The sequence below is a fragment of the Cupressus sempervirens genome, chromosome 5 (assembly GCF_028749045.1).
Source record: "Cupressus sempervirens isolate cs-2001-9-10 chromosome 5, ASM2874904v1, whole genome shotgun sequence".
Classification (NCBI taxonomy): Eukaryota; Viridiplantae; Streptophyta; class Pinopsida; order Cupressales; family Cupressaceae; genus Cupressus; species Cupressus sempervirens.
The window spans coordinates 923,215,307-923,243,143 of NC_143122.1; the positions used below are offsets into that span (position 1 = coordinate 923,215,307).

General features: G+C 35.7%; 1 protein-coding gene across 1 annotated transcript in view; it reads right to left on the reverse strand.

Moving 5' to 3' along the window:
• The window catches only part of LOC149558980 (adagio protein 1-like), a 36,718-nt gene extending 9,561 nt beyond the window's left edge, over positions 1-27,157 (reverse strand). Inside the window, exon 1 of the mRNA XM_089832923.1 lies at positions 26,223-27,157. Coding sequence (XP_089689049.1) covers positions 26,223-26,473 — 251 coding nt within the window. The 5' untranslated portion in view covers positions 26,474-27,157. The remainder of the gene's footprint in view (positions 1-26,222) is intronic.
• Between the last annotated feature and the right edge of the window lie 680 nt (positions 27,158-27,837).

Genomic DNA, 27,837 nt, shown 5'->3' on the forward strand with positions numbered 1-27,837 from the left:
GTAACCCTTTTTCATTAATGAGCCAGTTATGAATGCATACACCTGTAGGAGAGCATACAAATTTAGTGGCAGTGGATGTGAGCCTACATATAGCTGTGTAAAGAGACCATACAGCTCTACAGAGCTATTGTTCATAAGCATGTAATGGCATACAATTGTAGAATGAAGATAGACAAACAATTTGGTAGGATATTACATTTGTTATTGCACGTTATTGTACAGCTCTGTCCCCATCCTACAGTTGTATACAGTTACAAAATCATTCTACAATTTTATGCAGTCCAAATAGAATCTATGCAATTTTTCTTGTTTAGAAAATTAACAGCATGATATCCAAGTTAAGGTATTTAGGGAAGTTTGTGATCATTGTAGAAAAAATGGTCATAAAGAACCCTTTTGTTGGAAGATGCATCCAGAGAAGAAAATTCAGAATATTGGTTAAGAACTATAAGAAATCTTCTCATCTCTCTCTCTCTCTGAAGAATACAAGGTTCACAAGATAAATTACATTTCAAGTTTGGATTCTAAGATTAGTTGCACTATAGACAAGGTTTTCATTTTCCTCAATAAGAAATCTAATATCAAAATTGTTTTTAACATCAAATTCAAATTAAGGGTGTTATAATTGGTGCACTTCTTTATTCTTCCTCACAAGTTAACCTTATTTCTTAAGATTTAATTGGAAGCTTGATAAAAAAAATTATCAACATTCCAAGACATCTGCTCTGGATTGAATCCAATATAGTGATGATTTGTCATTTAATAGGCAACATAAACTATGCTATTTCTCAAATGTTTGTTAATGAAGTGGTTTTAGATGTGCAAATGGATGTATCTGTAGTTAGGCCTGGCAAGCTCTGGCATGTTTGACGAAGACACTACTTGCTCAGAAGGGCAAGAGATACCACTTACCCAAAAGAGGGCAAAGATTCACATTGATCCCTTTTAAGAGAAAGACGCATCAAAAGGTCCTCATTTGTGTAGCAAAAAAATTGACGAGCGGTTGTACTCTATGCATTCCTCTTATATATGAGAAGCTCCATTCATCAATTTCCTCAAGTTCAAGATTCCTAATAACAAATCATTCAAACATTTGAAAACCACACTTTCCAACGCTCTCTTAGAGCACAGCAAGGTGAGATGGCAACAGTGTCATCTGTCAAAGTGAGTATTTCTTTTGTTCCGAGTCCCAATAGCTTTTGAAGACCAATCTGATCCAAAAATAGATCTAATTTTGTACTTCATGGCATGTTTCTGTTTCTGGATAGTGGCCTATTCTTTGACAATTAATTAGGGCTATAATTGTAGAGGAGATTTCATTTTGGTCATGATTTCGCTCATAGTTAACTTTATAAATACAACTGTATTACAAGGGCAAATCAATATTTAATTCAAATCAAAAACGAAATATGAGTGCATATTTTGATTCCTCTCAAAAAGTAGTGCAATTTCAAAAAATGACACCTTGTTGTCTCCTGGAAGAATGAGGTCAAAGAAGGTTGATGAAGCCACAAGTCCATCATAGGGAGCAATAAATTCATCTTAGAAGTGGGAAATTTGTTTCCACCCTAGCAATTCTCTAAAAAGACAATTGCAACCTCATGCCAGTGACAGAAAAAATTTCATCAAACAACCATGACCATCCTTGGAATTCCATATTTTAATTTTTAACTTCCTATTCTCACTTGGCTATTGCTTTAGTTCCCTGTGAGCATGAGAATCTAGAAACAAGGTGTATGAAGTCACATAGAGCATAGATGGATTTGTACACCATTGCACATCTTTCATTTACAGTTATTTGTATGTTCTCATTTTTTTTACTATATCGGGGAGAGACGGCTCATTGAAGAATTACAATCTGGTCCATTGGAGAGTTTTCAATTGTTCATTAGGCCTTTAAGATAACCTAAGGGCTGATCATTTGCATAATAACATTTTGGAGTACTTAAGTGTGGATGACATTTTGGTGAAAAAATTACAAACATGAGGTTTCTCCGTGTTATTTCTTCAGTTTCCATAGTTGTAATGCTGTTATCTCTCGAGTATGGTTCTCTATTGCAATCCAATATTTCTAAAAAACGTTATCAAGTTAATTGCTTCCACAATTCACTTTATATTAATTCCATGAGTTGATAACCTAAGGAATTTTCTTTGCAGTTTTTGGATACCTAAACATTAAACTTATTTTTCTATTAACAATTGAAGCTTCATTAAAACTTTAAGGCAATTAAAATCAGCATATGCCATCAAGGTCTTGTAACCTCAAAAGCATAAATTGAGGCTGCTCCAAGAGCCCACATAGGGTGCTTCTCCTCAACCTCATTTCAAACTAGAACTCCACTCTATGTTTTAATATGTTATAAATATTTTTATAATTTAACTAATTCTAAATGGAATAGCAGTGTTTTTCATGCAACTAAATCGCAAGTAATTAAATCCCATTTTTGCTTTGGTTTTCCAAGTCAATCATTAATTAGAGAATTGCCACTGTGATATAAAACAGTTTGATTTAACATTTATGATTAGACAATTGACATTCATTATCAAATATCAGTTGTGTTCGCAATCATGTATTCAGTTTTGTACATTTTGAGTATACTATGAGTGTTTTCCCTTGTAGAAACAATGGGAGGTTGACCATAAAATCAAGGTCTTGTAATCTCAAAAGCATAAATTGAGGCTGCCCCAAGAGCCCGCACAGGGTGCTTCTCCTCAACCTCATTTCAAACTCAAACTCCGCTCTATGTTTTAAAATGTTATAAATATTTTTATAATTTAACTAATTCCAAATGGAATAGCAGTGTTTTTCATGCAACTAAATTGCAAGTAATTAAATCCTATTTTTGCTTTGGTTTTCCAAGTCAATCATTTATTAGATAATTGCCACTGTGACATAAAACAGTTTGATTTTACATTTATGATTTGACAATTGACATTAATTATCAAATATCAGTTGTGTTCGCAATCATGTATTCAGTTTTGTACATTTTGAGTATACTATGATTATAGGCAATTGAATACTGTAGCTCAACCCCAAGTGAAAAAGAAAATGTAAAACCACCAAAACAGAACCCAAACAGCAACATAGATTGATTTCTATTAATGAATGTTTTCCCTTGTAGAAAAAATGGGAGGTTGACCATAAAACCAAGTAAACAGCATTTTGCTAAGAGATGCAAGGATGTAAACATGGAAATACAGATGTGTAACATCATTACTTGCTTTGAGGAAAATTATTGTGACTGCTCCTACTCCTCAACCAGCCAATGTCAACTATTGCTTCCAGCACACTTTGGTCATTAGTGCCCTCTACCAAAAAGGTTTCATATTCCTTGCCTATGCAAATTGTTTCTCCACAAATCAAAGAGGAGTCTCGATCCAACATGCCCTCTAGTCTGCTCAGGAAGCATAAACACAGAGCTAGGGCTTTTTAAATATGTGCCTTGTCCCTACAACAACCTAGGTAGGCCCTCTTCAATAGCTCCATTTGGCAATTTATATCCATCAGCTACCTACGATGGCTCCTTTAGCATGAAAACAAGAAAACAATGAAGATCTTGACATCCCCAAATAAGTTCCCTAAAGGTAAAGACTAATTTTTAATAAAATTTCTGATTTTGTTCATGGATGGTTTGAACCTAAAATGCCAAAAAGGGATCATGAAAATCCTAATTTTGTCAATCTTGTCCACTTTTCATTTGTCCCCACTGCAAGAATGTTTGATCTAGATATGTTTCAAATTATGTTTTGATGGATGACTTGGTGATTTCATATTTTCTATTACCCTTGGAGACACATCCCCGCCCGAAAAGCCAAGGTTTCCGAGACACGGGGGACGGGTAAGGGACGTCCCCAATTAGGCAAAACATGCAGGGGACATCCCCAATACTTGGGGAAATTTGGGAAAAAAAAAAGGGGACGGCCAACCGTCAAACGCTCGAAAAGCCAAGGTTTTTGAGACACAGGGGACGGGTAAGGGATGTCCCCAATTAGGCAAAACATGCAAGGGAGATCCCCAGTACTTGGGGACTTCTAGGAGAAAAAAAGAGGACAGTCAGTCGTCCCTGTTTTTTGTGAAGCTTAAAAAAAAATTAAAACAAAGAACTTTATTTTGTTTGTCCCGACTTGGTTGTCCGGTGGGCTCTACCCCACCAAATGCCCTAAAAGGTCAAAAAAGACCACATTGTGGTTGTTTTGTCATTTGTTTGGTTTTGCCTGTGAAGTTGGAGTGTGTTGCAGCTGGCTGGGGTTTCCACTTTGCAAGAAGAGGAGGTGATTTTTTTTGCTTCCAAGAGCTTGAACAGCAGACTATTTCATTTTTCTATATTTTGCTTTCTATGTCGAACTTGAACATGATGATGAAAATTTATGTCAGCTCTCTAACCTTTGGGCATATTTAGATTTCCAGATTTTTATGATATTGTTCACTAGTTAACTTATATTTAAATATTTTTGTTCACATTGATATGCATATTGACAATTAAGTACTAAAATCAATTATTATTTCCTAGATGGCATTTAAATGGTGTATGTTAAGGTTCTATAGTGTTTAAATGACATGCTTTGTGCTTAGTTTCATATGAATGACATGTATATTTGCAAATTTTTGTGTATATTTTAAAAATTCCCTATATATATATAGTGGTCATTACTATGTATCTTGTAAATATTAGAATGTTTCTAATATTCTTTTATTCTTTTGTTAATGGAATATTTCTAATAACATCTCTTTTGTAATCATCCAATATTTTTACCAAATGTTTATCTAAGCAGGATTTTTAATTTTTTTTGTTTCTAAAGTATTTCCTTTGGATATATTTATAGTATTTTTTTTTTTAAAAGAATTTCATGGGTTTGCGGGTCGAGAATTTTCTCCTACCCACAATCATATTTGTTCTCGAATATAATGATATGTTGTTGTCCGATAAGGTATTAAGTGTTAACTATGTCATTGGTCATTAGTATGGCCAAAGGGTAGGTCGTTATGGTCACAATGATTCACATCACACCCCCTCGAGGTTTATATGTGCACTCTCTAATGAAAGAGATCATCATTGATATCATTATGAGTCTTCATTGTCGCTGAGTGTGAAAATCATAATCAGATGTAAAATTGGATTTACATTAATGAGCCAAGCGGTAGTTCTTTGCTATTACATTCCACTTATTTGTACCTATTATAATTCTTTTGCCTGTAGTACGCATTAATTCACTTTACTCATATTAGTAAACATTCAACGTCATTGCCAATACAACCTTGGGGAAGCGACGGAGTGTGGATGGCAAATGGAAAGCAATGGGGCAGCCAATAGATTATGGTAATAGTAGTCGCCATGAGCAAGAAAACAAAAACCCAAAACTCTTTGAAGGCGATTGGGCATTAGCATCGAACTTCATCACATTACGACACGCATCCATCGAAACTCACTTTAGGAGGGAAAGCACACGAGAGGAACTACCAGAGAGTGTGTGTGGAATGCCCTCAGAGTGAGTTTTGCAATGGATCAATTGATGTGCCATCTCCCTCTATTGTTGGCACAAACATTCCTTGCCCTCCAAAAGCATTGAGAGGAGGTCAACACAGATAACCGAAGGCAACAAATCCTACAAGACTACCATTGCCGAAAGGAGTAAGAAGGAAGGGATGAAACCCGTCAAAAGTGAAACATGAACTGAACTCCTAAAGGGAAATACATATAAAACAGACGAAGTGTAACGATCATGTATGTGTAGTGACATGAATTGTACACAACAAATAAATTAATAAAGTGTTCTTACTTATATCATGTGTTGTTTTCTTTTGCATACACAAAGAATGAATTTATTCCAAACCAGTGAAATAAAGATAAAAACCGAAAGGAACACGTAGAGGAGTAGGAGGCTATCCAGAAAGCACTATCAGTACAACAAGAAGCAAAACAAAGGCAAAGGGTTGAGGAGACTTGCAAAGGGACTACCGAAGGAGGGGGTTGGTGAAGGCAAGGTCATGGGTGGCGAACACCGAGAGGAGTTTGGTAGGGAGGACCATTGTGAAGAGTTTGTCAATGAGGAAACTGTGAGGTAAACAAAGGGGAAGATTTCATCGAGAAAACAAGAAGTTAGTTCAGGAAATTAACTCTCATCCCGCGATCAGAAGCAAGGGATTGTAGGAAGGAGGGGGAAGAGGTAAAGGGTAGAGGTGTGGGAGCTACTAGTGCAACCTCGAGTATCGAAGGGACACAAGCGCACGAATATCAAAGCAATATGCCAGGCTCGAATACTTCCAATTCAGGAACACCAAGCTCGAGGATACCAACAAAGCTAGTAACCAAAACAATTATAATAGCACAGAAGCAAAAGTTACCTATGTATACAAATGACAAGAAGGAGGATCTTGTATGACACTGTAAAACATGTGAAACAATATGGACAGCCAACAACGTAACAAACCACAATGGGTGGACAAAACAATTTCTAACGACATTGTATAGAGTGGTCATCAATTGGTACACTGACATCGATTACACAAAAATCTCTACATGGGCAACCCTTAAAAAAGAATTCCAAATTGAATTCTAGTTGCTCTAAGATGATGATGAGATTGTTTCTGATATCTACAATACTAAACAAGCGAAGGAAGAAACCATCTGAGGGTACGGCCAACCACTGAAGGAGTTGGTAGGAAAGATAGAGAGGTGTGAAAGGAGAGCCAGCTGGTAGATGGGTGAAAAAGTGTTTGTTTATTAAAGGATTCAAACCTCACCTCGGTAGAAAGATGAAGATCGTACCACAACCATTGTTTGCTAATGCATACAATAGGGCAATGGACTTGGAAAGTGTAAGTAAAACGGCAAAGAAAAAGATAAACTAATAATCTGACAACAACAATTCTTAGGGTGAGAGAAATGACAAAGAATCTAATAAGAAAATACAAGCCCTTCAGAATGACATGCTACGAATTATGAGAGAATTCAAAACACAATGGCAAAGAAAGAGAGAAAGAAATGGCATCAAACGCCAATTAACCACACCCCACACACCACAACAAAGGAGTGTAGTTGAACGTCGGAACAAAACAATCACCGAGTGGCTCAATCCACACTTGAACACAGACATGTTCCAAAGAAGTTCTAGGCAGAAGCAGTTAACACTATAGTTTATCTTTTGAACTGGTCAGCCACAGTGGCGATTAAAGGTAAAAATTCGAAAGAGGCCTGGTCAAGTTGCAGGCCCAGAATCAGTCACCTGAAAGTTTTTGGCTCCCTTGCTTTTGTTTGAATCCCTGATGCGTCACGCACCAAGTTGGATGCCAAGAGTCAGAAACTCATACTTGATGGATACAGTAGTCTTCACAAAGCCTAACGCTTGATCAGCATTGAGACATCTTGTCTCCCGTACAGTCGCGATGTAGTCTTTGATAAACAGCAAGGACCATTCATGCATGTTTCTCCTATTCCCAATCCAATAGACCAACCTATGAAGGCTCATGATTTGGGAGTTAGGCTTCCATTAGGTTCACCTGATGCGAGAACTCCAGTAGCTCCTACAGCTCCAATTATACCAGTGATCCCTATATAGGCACCTCCAACTTCTCCTACAGGATCACCTAGATATGTAGATGCTTCACTTGAGTTTTATCATGATTCTTCTGATGAAGAACCTGATCGCCATGCATCTCTTGATACTAATATTGGTCATTCTCCTCTCCGGCCTAAGCGGTGGGCTAAGACACTAGCTGATATTCATGATGATGAGCTCATTGATGGGAGAACTGCTAAGAAAAAAGAGCAAACCTACGAAGTCTGTCTGTCATGGCCAACATTCACAATGTGTTTGAACCTCAAACATATTCCAAGGCTAAAGGAATTCCAGAGTGGGAACAAGCCATGACATCTAAACACCAAAGCCTACTGAAGAATAACATCTAGGTCCTCTCTAATCTTCCACTAGGGAAGAAACCCATTGGCTGCAAATGGGTTTACAAAATCAAATAAAAATCTGACGGTACTTTGGATAAGTACAAAAGCTCATTTAGTTGCCAAGGGCCTTTCTCAGTGTCAGGGCATTGATTATGAGGAGACCTTTGCTCTTACTGCAAAGATGAGCACAATCATATTAGTCCTGGCCATGGTAGCACAGTTTGGTTGGAAGGTCCATTAAATGGACGTCAAGAGTACTTTCCTAAATGGTAATCTCCACAAAGAGGTCTACATAACACAACCTCTTGGTGTCAAGGTTGTCGGTAAAGAACATCAGGGTCTCAAATTAGTGAAAGCTCTCAATGGCTTGAAGCAGGCCCCTAGGGCATGGTACATAAAAATTGATGAGTACCTCAGAGATCAAGGCCTTAAGAGAAGTTCTTCAGACTCAACTTTGTACATCAAGACTACTGATAGTAACATCATCCTTATGGTTATTTATGTAGATTATTTGATCATCACTGGCATTTCAACATCTTTGAATCAAGCAAAATTTATGCCAGTCTTTTGATATAACTGACCTTGGGCTCATGCATCATTGCCTAAGTGTTGAGGTTTGGCAATAGTCTTCTAGTATATTCATCTCTCAGTCCAAATATACAAGGCTTTGTTAGACAAATTCCGCATGCAGGATTGCAAGCCAACATCTACACCCATGGAGAAAGGTATCAAGTTATCAGCAAAGTCTAATTCTCCTCCTGTTGATGATACTACATAAAGGCAACTAGTAGGCAACCTCATCTACCTATCTGCTACTAGGCCTGATATCAGCTTTGCAATCAGCTACATCTCACACTATACAATAGCTCCCAAGGCTAATCATTGGATGGCAACAAAGCATGTGCTTCGTTATGTGAAGGGCACTTTAGATTATCAACTTCTTTACTCTCGAAGTTCTAATCCTAGTCTCAGTGGGTTCACAGATTCATATTAGGCAAGCTCTTTTGACGATAATAAGTTAACTTCTGGATATGTGTTCAATTTGAAATGAGGTGCCGTCAAATGGACCAGTAAGAAGCAGCAAGTAGTTTCTCTCTCCTCTACAAAGGCCAAATACAAAGTGATAGTCAAAGCAGGTTGTGAAGTTATTTGGCTTCGTTGGATGCTTGGGGATATGTTGATGTCACCAGCAGGACTGACCACTTTGTTTGTTGATAACAAAGGCATTATCAAGTTAGCACGAAATCCAGTATTACGTGAACGAACCAAGCATGAGGATGTTCACTGTCACTACATACATCAGCTTGTTAAAGACGAGCCAATTGATTTGCAATATGTTTCTACTACAGATCAGACTAGAGACACTCTCACCAAACCTCTTGGTCCTAATAAGTTTGTCAAATTCATAGGACAGCTTGGTGTTGTGGATAGATTAACCATTAAGAGAGGGTATTACGATAATAAATAAGCTTCTATTATTAGTTAATGGTTATCTATTTGTAATCTATTGTAAATATTAGAATGTTTATAATATTAGTTAGTCTGTGCTTATTTGTTATAGCTTTCTTTAGCTTTCTTTTAGCTAGAATAGAATCTTTTTGTTCTTTACGATCATTTCCTAAGGAAACATCATTCTATTCTTCTGTATATATTGACCTCTTGGTCTCTATTAATATCAAGCAAATATTTACCAATTACTCTATAATACAAATAACATTGGAGGAACAAATTGAAATTGATTATTTACAATATGCAACCATTAGAATTTAGTACGATGGCCTAAGGTAACATCATGGTCCCACATACCGATATGACAAGGGTATCGCTAGTGCTTGAACCAATCATGAGCCACAAGGATGAGATTTCATAATTAAGCAAAGGTTACATCATTTTCACTGAAGAGGAGGGAAGATCTTATGGTGGAAATCAAAGACTAAAAGGTGAAAGCTCTAAAACAATAGTAAGAAGATCCCTTACATTGAAGGAAGAAAATATATGCAATTTAATTGTTCTAAGGAATAGAGCTAAAGTTCTCATGGAAGGATATAAAGAGGTAAGTTTATGAATTTATGTTCATTTTTATATATAGATGTAAATGCTCGTACATAAATTTATAAGGATAATATATCTATAGTGATTATATATATATATATATAAAGTGTTCTAATTAATTTCTTATTAATATAAGTCAATATAGATTGTGATATTGATCATCTTAGAAAATAATATGTTGGAAATATAGATTATAGTATGCATATAGAAGATGGAATATATGCATTTATGTTCAATGTATATATTTAATTAGATATTTATTCTATTGGAATAATGGGGATCATTCTCAAAGTAAAAGGGAATGACATTAGTTTCTGATTATCTACAATTTGTTGGAAAGATCTTATATTGAGTACTATATAGGTCTCTCTCTTATTTTTAATTTCAATACATACTATAAGAGTTATGTGCCTTAATCGTTTCCCCCGAGAATGTTATTGCAAGAGAAGGGTGATTGATTTCAGACTCAGCGGGAGTCTGACACTTCATCAAAGGCAACATTGGATGAGTAACTCAAAAGATAGATGTTCAGAAGGAGTCTGAAACATTCGTCTAAAGGAGCAAATAGAGGATATGTTCAATTGATCCTTGAAGAACTTAATCATATCAGAATCAGAGGGAGTTTTTGAATTCATATAAACCTTTGGTATCATGCGTGTAAATCATAAGTGACAACTTCTAAATGATCATCACTTGTAAAGGTGACAATCTTACAATTACTTAATTTTCTATTATGATGGATATCTTACGATGTCTATGCAGATTATGATAGATTATATTTTGCGTGGTGGATGTTTATATGGCACACATTATGAGAATGTATATGCACATACCTTATAAACATTTTGAGTATTGGGTGAATATCATGTGTTGATATTCTGGAAGACCAATACTCATAATAACAAATGTGATATCACTTTATTGAGTACATGGTGAATATTAAGTGTTGATATTAAGCAGGCCATTACTCAAAGTATTTGGTGAATATCATATGTTGATATTCTGGGAGACCAATACTCATGATATCAAAATGGTGAATATCATATGTTGATATTCTGCAAACCATTATCTTATTTGAGTACATGGTGAATATCGTATGTTGATATTCTGCAGACCATTACTTGGATTATTTGATGAATATCATGTTTTGATGCTATGGAAGACCAATACTCATGATATCAAATGTGATATCAAAGCGATCAATATCTTCTAATCAAAGATATCCATAATCTTGCTAACTTGATAGTACTTTGAGGTAATGCATGTGTTTATCCTCCCTAGCTAAGAGGGAGTGTTGATGTTTGGCAGCTTTAGTAGGATAAACCTATGAGATTAATTAATATAATAAAAATGATATATATATACACACACACACACAAGTATAATTAAGATATATTAATTACATTAATGAATAGACATGTCCAATGAAGGGACATGTCTCCTCTTGGTTTATTCCTCATACAAATACAAAGTGATTGCTGCCATTTGAAAAACATATACCAAAATTAAATGCCAGTGCTATTACATTTGTAATGATCTTGGAAAATCAAAAAAAAGTGTTGCATGATTTCATCAACACCTCACTTGTAGTAGATTCCATTTCATATTGTTTAGAAGCAAATTAGTTGGATGAAAGAAATTGTGGATGGTAACTTGCTTGACTCAAATATAAACTAGGATACTAGCCTTTTGTTGAATGTAAGTGTACATTGTGTGGTTAGCTAGTGAAAGTACATAACTTCAACTAATGTTCAATCTTTAATCTGCATCCATTAAAGAAATTGATGAAAAGATATTGATTTGAAAATCATTTAAGTATACCTTAGAAGCTTGTGTGGAGTCATTGACAAGATTGCATCTAGTAGAGTCTAAGTTCATCCATGCTTAGAAGTAGAAGAAGTTTAAGTTGAGAGTTCAAGATTTAAAAATCAAAAATAAAAATAAAAATCATTGCACATTGTAAAGCCAAATTCATAGAACTTGATGAGTCTTGAAAGAATAGAGTAAGTACCCTTAGTAATCCTAGCAAATCATATTATTTCACTAAGCGAGTATGCAAGACTGAAGGACCCTATAAGTCATTTCATAATCTTACTTCCCATCAAGATTTAAAAATCAAAAATAAAAATAAAAATCATTCCACATTGTAAAGCCAAATTCATAGAACTTGATGAGTCTTGAAAGAATAGAGTAAGTACCCTTAGTAATCCTAGCAAATCATATTATTTCACTGAGCGAGTACGCAAGACTAAAGGACCCTTTAAGTCATTTCATAATCTTACTTCCCAAGATTAGCATAAGAAGTGACCTTAGTCAAGAGAGGATTGAGTATTTTATTGTTTCACCTTAAAACATTGAATATTTGATTATGTACGTTGTAGTGGAACAAAATTGACATCAACAAGATTATGCTTATTTATTACTCTATACGATATACATGACCACTTCAAGATGAAAACTATATAGATTCTGTAATTTTGGACTGGCCAATACTCATACCAATTTGAAACCAAAAAAATGATGCCCTAAACTCTATATTTATCTCTAAGAAGAGTCCAAAATTTTCAAAAAGTATGTCCTAAATTGTGTCTTAAACTTCAACTATTGCTTCTTGCATCTTTCGTTTTTTGCTTTATAAAAACTTCTTGTCCAATGTAAAATTCTTTACTCTTCTTAACTACATAGTTTTCTATCAAAAGCGTATTTTTTTGTACAATGTTGATGAGGATGAATCAAGAAAACATGAGGATGCATCTACAGCAGTTTTGTGGATGTCCTCACTATTGGGATGTTTTCAAGAAACAAGGACACCTAGAGTATGTTTGGAGCTAAGGGAAGTTTCAAGAATTTAAAAGGGATGGCTTGTCATTGTTGAGATGAGAAAGGACATTTAAGATACAAACTAACAATCACAAGAAGAATTGGTTGTCCCCATAAAAAATAAAAAAATTAAAAGACACATTTTAAAAATTGATAAAATTGCGAAAATGGCAAGTTAACTAGGCTATGCAAGTGAAAATAATACAATATATAATAAAAACATAAATTAACTAGGCTATGCTAACAAACAAGAATATTTAAATTACTAAAAATGAAAGAGCTAATTGCCAAGATAAATTGTCTGGCTTTGTGAGTTCATTATCTTTGACACAACCACAAATCTAGGACTACAATAACAATACAGGATGATAGCATCGCAAATACTCTATGGATAGAGCATAGACAACAAAACAAGAAAAATCAAGATACTAAGTAGGGCAACCCATGTAGGATAGATGGACTCCTACCACATGTGAGCTAAGGGGATCTTACCCTTGAGCTTATTGTGAGGTATGCTTTGGGCACCCTTTTGTGCTTCCCTCGTTTAACCTTTATTTATGGTTCAATTCTAAAATGAATTATAGGTATTACAAAATTTATCTAAATGGATTAAAAAGATTATTGATAAATATGCACTTCTTTGATCCTTAACCCTTGTAAAGAAGGGAGCATAGGAATTAAGGATTAACGGAATAAGAAAGGAATGGAAGAAAACAAGAAAGTGGCTCTTTCAAAGGCTAGAAAATGTTAATTTCTTAAATCTAGTATCTAGGTAAATAGATCAGATCTAGATTTACAATAGAATTTTTTAACGAAATAAAGCAGTGGAAAACTTAGGAAAGCCAAACACTATTCATATGCTCTTCAATCAGTTCATCATTCAAAATAACTTCAAAACTTACAAGAACTCCTAATACATGGGAAATGGCTCTAAAACAAGTTGCAAACAAAACAGAAAACTTGGAATATACTTGGTATTGCTACCTTCTCCTTTGTTGTTAACTGTTGTAAACTTTATTCTTTCTGCCCTACTGAAAATCAGAAATGTCTTCTCTAATTTTCCCTCTATCTCCCAATGTCCTTGAGAAAGATTATTTTCTATTTAACACTTAGCTTCCTTTTATATAGCAGTTGGGAAAAGTAGAGTCCTACTTGAAGCATACTTCTATAAAGTAGAGTCCTACTTGAAGTATACTTCCATAAAGTAGAGTCGTACTTGAACTCTTCTTAAGTGACTACTTTAATTAGTTAGGTGGATAAAGTAGAGTTCAAGTAGAACTCTACTTCCTCAACGTAGAGTCCAAGTCTACTTGAACTCTACTTCTAACTTACCATTATGAGCTAAAATTATCAACATTCCCTCTTAGCGAGGAAGGTATTCACCACCACTCCAAGCTCGTCTCGAAAGAAAACAAACTTCCCCTTTACCAAGGGTCTAGTGAGTCTTGTTCATCCGTTGAAATATACTAAAGATTTGCTCCCTTCAAGACCTTGTCTCTGATGAAATGATATCTAATCTCGATGTGTTTTGACCTATCATGGAACACTAGATTCTCTGAGAGTTTTATGTAACTTTGATTGTCACAATTAATCACAGTAGGCTCCAAACTCTAATCAAATAAACTTGTAAGCAACTTACAAAGCCAAATTGCTTCACAACTTGCCAAATTCGCTGCCATGTACTCAGCTTTACCTGAACTGAGTGCTATTGAGGTTTGCTTCCTACTGAACCAAGAAATCATGGCTGACCCTAAACTGAAACAACACCCTAAAGTACTCTTCCAATCTGTATCACTCCCTGCCCAATCTGAATCAGAATACCTTTGCAACTTTACCCCATATCCACAAAGGTATTGAAACCATACTACACTGTGCCCTGCAGATATCTAAGCACATGCTTTGCTGCAATCTAATGAACCTGCCTTGGCTCTACCATATATTGACTCAAGGTGTTTATAACAAAACAAATGTCTGGTCGAGTGTTGATGAGATACATCAATGAGCCAATTAATTGCCTATATTGTCTAGAATCTACCAATTCTAACTTCGAAGAATCAACCTTCTTCAAGTTGGTTACCATTGGAGTAGCCATCGATCTATTGTTCTCCATCTTGAATCTCTTAAGGATCTATAGTGTATACTTCCCTTGTCCAAGAAAGATCTCTCTCGATCTTTGCCAAACCTCAAGTCCTAGAAAGCAATGCATCAAACCAATGTCCATCTCAAATTCTCTTACCAAATCTAACTTGCACTCAGCGATCAACTTATCTACCCCTATAAGAATTAAGCCATCCACATAGAGCACCAAGATTAGGATCTCAAATCCAACAAGTATGAAGTATAGGTTGGAATCTGCCTAAATCCTAGTAAAACCTATGCTCAACAAATAATTGTCAATCTTGAAGTACCATGCCCTCGAAGCTTGTTTGGGTCCATACAAGGCTTTGTTAAGCCTGCATACATGCGACTCTCTATCATGTACCTCAAACACTAGTGGCTGCTCTATATATACTTCTTCCTCAATGGAATGTTGGCTTCACATCCATCCCCTGAATCCTCCACCCTAACTTTGAAGCATTGGATATAATAGCTCGCATAAAAGAATATCTAGCAACAGGAGAAAAGGTCTCCGCATAGTCTACTCCCTCTTTCTTGCTTTATACTTCTCCACACTGCCATTTTTCACATGTTTGATTTTGAACAACCATCTAGAAGTCACTACTAACTTCCCCACTGGTCTTTGCATGCATTCCCAAACATCATTCTTCATGATGAAGCTATGCTCCTCCGCCATGGCATCTCTCCACACCTGTTGGCTAGTTACTTCCTAAAAGCTGGAAGGCTCTAAGTCTATGATGTTGGTTATCAAGGCCATATACATCTGGAACTTCTATGGAGGCCTACTCTCCCTCAATGTGGTTCTGGGAGCCTCAACATGTTCCCGTGCATCTCTCAAGGTCTACTCAAACCATCTGGGCCTTGTAACTAATTCAGAAGGTTTAATTGTCCCTCTCTTGAAGTTTGGCCCTTTGTACTAGACGTTTGTAAACTCTTCTCACCTTCTGAATCCTCTTGCAAAATATCCTCTGCAACTGTCAAAGGATCATGAGATTTTTTGGAGGCCAAATTTTCTTCAAACTTGACATCCCTACTCACAACTATCCTCTATTGTGATAGTATAAGGACCCTATAGGCTTTTGACTCTTTACTATATCCTCTGGGGTCTTGTCCTCTAAAACCTTGTGAGGACTCCTGTTTTGTAAATATACAATTGTGTTGCATGCTTCTGCCCACAGAATCAATGACGAACTCTAATCACGGATCGTGGCCTTTACAAAACTAATGATAGATATGTTCTTCCTCTCTGCAATCCCATCTTGTTGTGGATTGTAGGCAATTGTCTTCTCCCTCTTGAATCCTACATCCTTGCAGAAATCTCTGAACTCATTTGAGGTATACTCACCCCCGTTGTCTAATCTCAACACCTTGATCTTCTTCCCTACCAAATTCTCCACTTGAGCTTTGAAATCCTTGAATAGAGTGAAGGCCTCAACTTTGGTCTTCATGCAATAGATCCAAGTCTTCCCGGAGAAATCATGAATAAAGGTGACATAATAGGATGCACCATTCATTGATGCCACTGACATAGGCCCACAAACATTGGAATGTATTAGATCCACAATCTCTTTGGATCAAGTTTCGCTATTGGGAAATGAAGCTTTGACATTTTTGCCAAGAGCACAACCTTTACATACCCCTTCTTGCTCCAAACTAAAGTTTGGAAATCCAATGACCATCTCTCATAACATAGGTAGTGCTTGTGATGCAAGTGCCCCATCCTCTTGTGCCACAACTCACACTAGTGCTCACTATTATGCACCAGTGCCTGAATGAAGTTACCTTGTAGCCTATATAAGTTACCTTCCCTAACTCCAATCCTTACAGCTGTGTCCGGATTGGCTCCCTCTGGGCATATAAACACTTGCCCTTTCTAGAAGGTAATTGTATAACCTTTGTCCTCCATAATTGAGATGGACAACAAGTTCTTCTTCAAACCAAGTATATACAACACTTTCTGAGCATCAATTGATCCCCCTGACTCAAGCTGAAATTACGGGATTCCTTGTCCCTTAACTGCATACAAGGCATCACTGCCAAGCTCCACAATGATCCCTGATTCATATTTAGAAAGTTGACTAAACAACTATCGTGCTTCAATCATATGACGAGAGGTGCCACTGTCCAAGTACCGAGCACTTCTAACTGTAGGGTTGGTAGAAAGACAAGCTACAAGGGAAAAATCATTCCCGAACTTTGTTGCAAATTCACTCAATTAAGTCTCTATTGTTGTTGTTGCAGCTACTTGTTGTGTCTTTCCTATGCCTTTCTTCTTCTCTGGACATTGAGAAGCATAGTGACCTTGCTTATGGCAAACAAAGCACTTGATCTTGCTTAAGTCTTTCTTCTTTTCGGATTCAATTCAATTTACAGTGAAAGGTCTATTCATGGCTGCAATTATTTTATGAAGTGTTGTCCGAGTGCAGGAGTCGTCTTAATTAATCTCTGAAGATGAATCATCCTCTTCCAATCATTCCACATGTAATGATGAATTATCACTTGTCATTTTCTATAATCTTCATGTCTGTTGACATGTCTTCATTTTTGGTGATTAGTCCTCATTCTTCTAACACCACATCCATTCATTTACCTCCTACAACCATCGTTGTGGACACCATCGAAAGATTCACACCAAATGGGTGTTGCCACGTTTTGCCAGCTACTTTATCATTGCATAATCATCTCTCATCTTAACCAGTTGCCAACGTGGACATCCAACATAGCTCCCTTTGTAGCTCCTAGAGTTCTCATGGGATCCAATGCACTAACACTGGTATGATCAAACTAATGAATAAAAATAGGCTCATTTATTGTTGCTATCTAACCTGGCTCTGATACCATGTATAAAAGATTGATATGTTTTCTTTAGGCATAAAAGGCATAATTTTTTTGTTCTTCATATCATGTTTTCATCTTGTTGTTTTGTGTTTCTCTTGAGCAGATATTTACATAATGTTCAATTCCCTTTTGGAGAAGCTACGTTATGAGTGGATGTTCAAACTGAGACTTTATTTGGCTTCATTTACACAATCGACCATATTTCAGTGCGATGCTCCATGTAATAATAATGTTGTGATTTATTTCCTTTCATAATCGGTTCTATTCACATTTAACGGAGACAAACAATATCAGTGCGTAAAAAGCTCATGAAGGATTAAATTCAATTTATGATGAAAGGTCTATCATGGTTGTGATTATAATATGAAGTGTCATTCGAGTGCAGGAGTAGTCATAATTAAAAATCTGAAGATGAATCGTCTTCTTTCAATCATCGCACATCTTTGTGATGATGAATTACCACCTGTCATTTTCTATAATCTTCATGTCTGTTGACATCTCTTCATTTTCGTCAGTCAGTCCCTGTGCTTCTAACACATTTGTTTATTTACCTCTTGTAATTGTTGTTGTGGACACGATCACAAGATTCACCCAAAAGGGTGGAGCCATGTTTTTGCCAGCTACTTTATCATTGCATAATCGTCTCTCATCTTAAGCAATTTCCAACATGGACATCCAACATAGCTCCCTTTGTAACTGTTGGAGCTTTCACCATTCAAGACGTTGGGATTATTATGATTCCCATGTCAATTAAAGATGAACATCCATTTTTCTTTACATTGTCACTCTAAATGTCACCCGTTGGGTATTATTGAGGAAGACAAGAACACCAAGATCATTGTTCAACTCTGTGCGTGTGCAAGGATCTAGGATGATTGTATCGAACAAAAATACAGTGTTAAAAGAATTAGAGTAGAAAGTGTTGAAACTTTCTTGGCATGTGCCATAAATATATTGCAACGATGCCTTGTGTCTATCTCTCAGGAGAAAACTAAATTATGTCAAGTATTTTTTTAAATGAGAATCGTCTGCAGAATAGAAACAAAGAAGGGATTCCATCAAGATGATACAACATTCTACAGGGAGACCCGCAAGCATGGCAGAAGCAGAAAGCCTTTATAATATCTCAATTTTTAATATACTAGTGGATTGCTAATGGAAAGGTTACTCTGTCGAGCTCCTTCAGCTTTCTCAGACACAAAGATATTTTTGCTGGAAGAGTATGAAGCAACCAAGTATGGATTGTTTCAATTAAAATCTTTTGTCCATAGTAAATTCTTTCCATACAAAGTATGGTTCATCTCTTTATTCAAAAGGAGAATCAATTTCTGCAAAAGGTGAATGAGTAATGGTCTAGAACCTTGATTGAGTCATAGACATATTTGGACCAATTTTTACAGTTGATGGTATTATTCTATAAAGGAACAAATTGGATGCATTGTTTGGAGCAACCAGTAGATATAATTGAGTTGTTAAGGAAACCAAGTTGCTAAGGAAACCAGATAACTTGGAGATAAGAATTATTGATGATGTATAGTTATTATATCATTTATAATAGTTTATGCTTTTACAATTAATCTATATGATCGTTTGATTTTATGATCTCTCTTTGTTACAGGATGAAGCGATGAGATTATGTTGTTTTGCATTAAGAGGGATATGTTGAGGGAGATTTTAGCTTTAGAGGGAGGCTTCATCATTAAGAGAGAGTGCTTATGGAATTCCATTCATTATCATATATGCTTGTGATGCTTGTGGTATTTGTAAAACTTGACTTAAATGGAACTAAGTCTTATTTTGTTATGCCTATTTCTATTCTTGTGTGAATAATGAGATTTTAACTCTTTCACTATGCGACAATGAACATCATATTGAAAGAGTCCATGATGTCATCACGTTGAGAGATTTCATGATGGGAGTTGGATGTCATGTTGAGAGGTTCCATGACAATTCAAATTGAGAGTATGTGATTAAAAGCTTAGCTGTGAGTCTTAAAAATCTATCATGTTGAGAGAATCCATGACAATATTACATTGAGAGATTCTGTGATGAAAACTGATTATGTTTCTTATGGGAGTTTTCATATTGAGTGATTCCATGAATTATATTTTGAACCTATATTATCAGAACTTATCATTGACATTTTTTGTTGTGGCTTTGTGTGACTGTTCAGCTAAAGGTGTCTCTCTTGCTAAGAGAGAGTGTTAAGGATTGTAGCTGTGATAAAGATCTTTATCTCTCAAAATCTAGACCTTATTACTGTTATGGTCACCTTCAGCTGAAAAGAATATTTATTGTAATATTAACTGTAAATGACACGTGTCATTCACATGCATTAAGGCATGAATATTTGAAGAGTTTGTACTTAATTATGGGAGGTATGGGAAACTAAAGAGACTTTCGATTGTTATGTGAAGGGTCTCTTTATTTGTTATATGTTTCGCTTCAAGTGAAAGGGTTGTAGACTTGAACTTTTATGATCAATAAAAAATATTTTTTTTGTGACTAGGTTTCTTCCTTCATTCTAGAAGGGCTTTCCCAAGATATGTCTGATTTTTATTGTTTGAATTTTGGCTCTTCCTTATTGCTGTTTATCATCATTGATTTCTGGGCTCTATCTTTAACAATATAAAATTATGGAAAATTAAAATATGAAAAGAAATTCAAAATATTCATATGAACATGGACAAAGCGCGCACTTATACATTATAGAACTTTAAAATATAAGAATTAGCAGAATTCTTTGTCAAACTTGTGTTATTTTGAGAGTCAAAGGCAAATTTCCTCCACAATTAGAAGTCAAAGTCCCCTAGGCATCCCCTATCCCTGGACATCTTCAAGACAGGGACAACTTCAAAAATCTTGGGCACGCAACCTTAGGTAATAGAGGTTAGAATTGATAGAGTTTTGACTTTTTTAAAGGATGGTAATTATTAACAATTGTGAATCACTCGAAGGGCACAAATGATAAAGGGTTGCTAATCTTTCAAAAGGTGGTCATAATGAAAGATTGCAACTCCCAAAACACAATAATAGTTAAGAGTTGTAAACCTTCAAAGGGCAAAAATAATGAGTTTTGCCTTTTTCAAACAGCAGTGATTGTTAAAGCATGTGATCATTATAAAGAGCAAGCACGATGAAAAGTAGAGACTCTACTTCACATTGAAAGTGAAGGCTTCATCTGAGAACATCCAAGGGAGATCAATTAGGAGATAATATATCACTCTCAAAGGCAACAATGAGTACTAACTCAATTCTTTAAAAAGGTCGTGATCCTTACACCAATAAAGGAGAATTCATTCCAAGCATTGAAGGAACACTAATCAATCACACTAATAAATCCATAAAAACATATCCTCCATTCATCCACCAATCATTAAGCCCTCAAAAAATCAAGCAAACAAACAGTCAGCGAGATCAAGCAAACAATCATCAAATTTACATCAATCATCACTTCATTTCGGGATCAAAATTAGCAATCAAACATCTTTCTATCAAACAAGCATTCATTCAATCATCATTCACTAGTGTATCAAACCAGGATTAAATCCATCATCAACCATCAATCATCCAATCAACAATCACTTAATCATTGCTCACCAATACTTCAAAGCAAAGAAATTAATAAGATCGGATCTGCTATATTTTCTAAGATGCATTCTTTATGTGTTTTGATTTAAGAGACCACTAGAAACATTAATCTATTTTGACTATGTCATTACTAGTTTAATATTTCTACTTTTCCTGCAGAATCATATATGGATTAATAAGTAAGCAGTATTGGAAGTGTAGCAGACCAAATTTTCACAACGTAAGCAATCAAAAATCTCTTTATCAAACAAGCATTCACTCAATCATCATTCACCAATGTATGCAACCAGGTTCATTACATCATCACTCTTCTATCACCTAATCAACAATCACTTAATCACCACTCACCAACACCTTAAAACAAGAAATTAAGAAGATCAGGTCTGATACATGCACACACACAATCTGCATTCAATAAACCAGTGATATAGGAAGTACTTGATATGCAACATGATTATCTAATATGTATTCTATAGTGTATTTTGAATTAAAATACTACTAGAACTATTAATCTATTTTGACTACGTTAAATTACTAATTTAACATTTCTATTTTTCCTGCACATATATATATGGATTAATAAGCAACCACTATTAGAAGTGTAGCAGAACAGTTTCCACAATGTAAGCACTCCACCCTGTGTTGAATAGAATTGTCTTGGTTGGTATTCCTACCACTTGTAAGGCCTGTAATCCATAGTATTAGATTACTAACCGGTTTAGATATGGCAACTAGTCTTCGGACACCCCATCATGTTTTCCCAATCCATAGTATGGTTGATTACTGGAAGAAAAATTAGAGAGTTCAATTGATATTACATGATTTGGATATAGAATACAATTTAATTATTAGTGCAATTTATTTATATGCATTTATAAATTATTAGAACACTGATGCTTATGGAAATAATTGATCTTATACATTGTATTTCACATGCTGACTAACATTATTGCAGGGTTTAAGCAAAATTTTATGTTGGAAAGACAATTGCTAATTGGTAAGATTGTATTTTAATGAGATATCTCTTATTTTTATTGAACTTGAGATTTTAGGGAAAGATTAAGTATATGCCATCAACAGACATTACAGAAGAAACAAAATGGAAAGAAAGAATATGTCAATGATGAACAGCTATCTTGTCCTAGTTATAAGTAATATATATTTTAACTAATTTGAACTCGGAGGTAGGTGGCAACAAAGGAAGTCAGTCCTGTTGTCAATCACCGTCAACGAGCTTACCAACTTTGGTGGTATTTTGGTGTGATGTGTTTTTTTATTTCTATACTTCTAATCATAGGAAATTTCGCAATGTGAGGGGGAATATAACATCAATATCCATCTCCAATTGCAGCCAAAAATTCCTATGATAGTGGAGATCAAGTAGCACCATCATCAATAGTTGCTATTTCTAGTCATGGATGGGCTATTTCCTTATGTAACATTCTAGTAAAATAATGCGGTGAGCAAGAACACTACTGTAATGCAGTTCATGGATCTTGAAAAGGTTAATGGTGATCCAGAAAAACATATGAGGTGAACGGACAGAGGGTTCCTATTAGCATGCAGGTTTGTGGTAAATCTGCATGAAAACCACGAAGAGAGGTGTCTTTTGTTTAATCAAGATCATGAACCACAAGAGTTGGTCTTATCGCAGCGGAAAGTGTAAAAGCTTTTACAGTGATCATGCTAGAGGAGAAACATTAAAGTTTATTGCTAGCGCTCAGCTTGTTATCCATTTGTTACAAATTGTTTTAACAACACCCTAATTCAACAAGTAGTTAAAACTATACAAGAGAAATTCAAAAAATGATGTCTTCCTATAAGAGTGTAATATCTCAAATTGTTTTACATAGTGCTGTTCAGAAAGTTAATACATGCTAGTTGCCTACCAAATTAAACCATAATTTGGGGCCTCATATTTCCTACTAAAATGTTTCTTAAAAAATATGATAATTAGAAGATGTCCTACTGAGTTTAATCTACATTTTTACATAATGTCACAGTTGTCTATATGCTTGGAAATCCCCAAGAGCAGGTTTATGAGGCTGGTTTAATAAGGAACCCTGCTGATCCATAGAGATGAAGTGAAAGCTTCCAGATATATTAATAACTATCAAAGTTTTCTTACACAATCACAAATTGATGATCTCAGCAACCTAATGGAGAACTGACAGAGTCAGATGGCAACAATGGAAGGCCCAGTAATCAGAGGAGGATGGTACCACTGTAAGGAATAGCCCAGGTGGGGCAATATATGATACAGCTGCTCCAAGTATCCTAACACATGATGATCTGCAAACCCTTTGGAACAGAGCTCCTTAATACTTCAGTTTATTATGGAATCTATCTTATTTTGCTTTGTAATGGTACCTAGAGTTCACTGTATAAAATACTCATGCTAAATGCAGATGACAGTAGGTAGATGCTAAGATACTTTACTTTATAGGCCACCTCCCCCAATTTTGTAAGTGTTTATATTTATGGGGGTTGGTTGTATCTTTCAGTTCTCTGGTTTCTTTATGATGTTATGGCTTGTTAAACTATCTTAATACAAAAAATATATGATGATTAACTAGATTTCTGAAAAAAAAATACTCATTCGTCCTACAAAAATACCACAAAATACAATTTTGCCATGTGGTTATCATGTTATGTAGTTCCCTTGAAACACAATAAGCATAGGCTATACAACTAACTCAAACCCATACAAATCTGAGACTCAAATTTATCAATAGCTTCCAGTAAACAGTATTTTGAAAACCATACCATCCATCGTCAAACCCAACCACCTCTATGCAGAATTAGATTGGAGCCTATCACAAAATATCAAACCCAAATCTTAATGAGTACACGCAGAATTGTAATAGCTTCTTATGTATTAATTTGCATTCTTGAGGTCATCTCTAAATTGTTCAATAATAGTGGTTTCTTTATCTTAAATTGCAACGTTACTTTAGGTTGAGATTATTCATTGTTCCTGGTTTCAAACAACCACTATGTTCTTGCATTGGAGTTGACTTTTGATTGGACAATTATTTAGCTTTGCAAGGGCTACTCAAACAATGGTCATACCGAAAGTCCTGAAACTCTAATAGGATGCCAATTTTTTGCCATTTGAATACGACATACTGATTAGACAAACTTTTTACATTCATGGAGGAAACATGGCTTACTAAACCATGCCCATAATTGGTATCTGAAGCAATGCATCAGGATAATACTCCAGAACTTTAGTGGGGAGAATGGCTTTGAATGATACCATAAATACATGTTCTTTAGGGGCCCGTTTGGTTGCTAGAATACAACCAGAATAGTCATTGAAAATTACAATATGTTTTTTATTCTTCGTTTGGTGCACAGAATTGGAATGAGGAATAAGAATACGTATTCCCATTTTAGCCCCAAAATGAGCATTTATCCATTCCAAAAAATACCTGTAATTGGAATAGGCCATTTCTATTCTCTATTTGACTTTTCCAAAATTAATAATTTTTTGAGTCCGTAGTTACACGCAGGTAAGGATTTTCAATCTTTTCAATAGTTTTTGTGATTTCCAAACGGCATCAATAGCATTTTCTTTGCCTACAGAGATTTCCATGGTGAGAAATTGAAGCAGCACAGTGATGTGATCTCGTTCCTTGTGTGCAACAGCAAAGAGGGGTTGCTGTACTCGGGGTCGTGGGACAAGAGCATCAAGACATGATGGCTCTCTGATCTAACCTGTGTTGATTCTTTTGCGGCTCATCAAGAGCCCGTCAATGTGCTTCCAGTATTGCAAAATGATGCCCTTTTGTTCAGCGCCTCTGCCGATGGGACAATAAAAGCGTGGAGAAACATTCTCAGGACACAGTACTCGCATACCTTGACCGTGACGCTACAATTTCAGAGCTCTCCAATCAATGCTCTCGTTCTGGGTAGAGACGAGGGGATTCTCTACTCGGGCTCTTCTGAGAGGTGGGATATTAGTAGTTCTAAAGACAAGTATTCAGATTTGGTGGAGGGAAAGAGGGATTCATCTTCATTCATGTTTGGTGGTCATTGCCAGTCACAGGGGACCAGTTACCTGCATTAGTATTGTTGCCTCTGATGGGGAGTTTTTGGTCTACTGCGAGAGCCTGGATAGGAGTGTCAAAGCTTGGGATAAATTTAACCCTATTCCAATCCAGTTTTTTATAACCAAACAAGGGATAAACAGAATTTGATTACAATTTCCCATTCTCATTCTCCATTTTCCATTCACGTTCACATTTTCTATTCTAATTCCTAATTCCTATGGTTGCAACCAAACGGGCCCTAGAAGAAGTACCTCTTTTGCTAGACAAGATTACAGTACCGTAGTAAAAAAATCTTTCTACATGTGCTTCTGTATAGAGATTTTGGAGGCTTTACAAAGATAGATTATTAAAGTTGGTTATTAGTGGCAAAATATTTGTAGATAAGATATACAGAAAGTTTTTATTTGCTTTAATTTGTTCGCATCAGTTGTAAATTTGTATTTGACAAGCAGAACCTTTGCGCACTGTGCAGTGAAACGTCTAACAGGACTAATGTTTCATTGCACACAGAAATTACCAAATCGACCAATGAATATGTACTCATTCATTTTTTTTATGGTGCTCTAGAATTTTGTCTTAGGTTATTGGAATCTTTTCAAGGTTGCTCACTAGCTTTCGAATTACTTAATTGAATAATTCTACTCATGGGCATTCGTAGAATTTTGCGTTCGTTGTAATGTCACTTGCTGTGGGGATACAATATTCCATGAAGATGTCATTAGAGATGCAAAGTGACTTATGTTATTTTTTCTGAGACTCGAAAACAAGAAATAATTTCTTTGAAAAATACATTTATGCCTAATCTGTGTGAAAACAGTTTACTCAACCGAAGGGTCAGTGAAGGACTTACCAATTCCTTCCAAGAATCTCCTCGGCCTTGTAACCAGTGACATACTCAAAGACCGTATTGACATAAATAATGGGTTGATCCGGCTCAAGGGCATCCGTTACAACGAATCCACACGGGGTAGAATGCAGCAGATTGTCTATCCCAATGGGAACCGGCCCTCCATCACTCAGCAAAAACCCTTTGTCCTCGCATATTTGCATGGAATCTTCCTCCTCCCCTATGCTTACATCAGACTCGCTGTCCCACTCCATAATATATTTCCTTCCTCTGCACCAAACCCGTTTAGCTCCAAATTTGTATCCCAAAACCCATGTCCCATAAACAACCAAAATACCACGTGGTAATCCCCAATTGAGCTGCCCCGCAGACCCAAAACTCTTAAATCACTTAATATTTCTCTGTATTTTGCCGGAATTTGGCAATCGTCATCAATATGTCCTGAAACCTCCAATTCTAAGCCCTGTGAGGTAATTTTTTTTCCTAACCCCTAATTTCCTCAACTTTGCGATAACCGCTTCTCCTAGCCACCGTCTTGAAAACCCATCCTCGAAATCCAATTCAAAACCCGGCCAACAGAAAATTCCAGCAGTCCTTAACCAAACGCTAAACACCACTGTTCTTTGATGAATTTTGAGATAAACTATCCGCAAGATTCTCCATTCAGAACCTTCCTGTAAATACCTGAATAGACTTTCCTTACCAGATGCCCTTTTATGTGTTCTTCCAAGGCTAAAGACCCATCTAGTAGCCTCTGATCTGCAACCTTTCACAACCTTCAACGAAATTCAAAGCAGCAAACATAATCGCAAAACGTCTGATAGATCTGTAACTCCCAGATTCGTGTATCTTCACATCTGACAGATGCGACACAGGCAAATATCCACGACAAGCTTGCGTCTCCGCAAGAAATAGTTTCCCTGCGCAACACTGGCACTACTCTCGAGAAACCTTTCGCTAACTTCGATAAATACTTTAACCGTAAGTCCTCCTTTCGGCTATTGTTTTTTTTAAGGCTTGCTATTCGTTCCTTTCTACTTATCTGTTAAAAATCATGAATAAGAAGAGGGAATTTCGAATGACATGGACTTTCAGTATCGTACGAAGATGATGTCCAGATATTTTCGCCTTTTCAAGGCCCAAGATATTTACAATCTTGAGAGATATTTATACATGGTCTAGAAAAAGCTATGGTTGGTGTTCACCGGTGAATATATTAATCAGGGATTTTTTTTCAGTTTTTAAGTTCCTACAGGATACAATAATACTATAGCATTCATTAAGTGAAATGCTACTTCTCCAATGTTCAATCAGATTCTTTTATTTTTCAAAAACTTTTAACTTTACATAGTTCTAAAATCTATTGATATTTTATTAATTTCCAAACAAAGTATTTATTTTAAATCTTATTGATTGCATCCTTGCTAAAGTCATGAGTTAGCTTTTATTTTTTTGCTTTAATTTTCTTTTTTGTCCAAACTTTATAGCTACTATTAATATGATAAGACAAAAAAAAAAAAAAAACAAGTTTGACAATATGTTGTCACATACGGTATCTTGAAAAATTAAATTAAAATATAGTTCTCCTTAACTTTAGGCTTTTGTACTGTGTAAATAT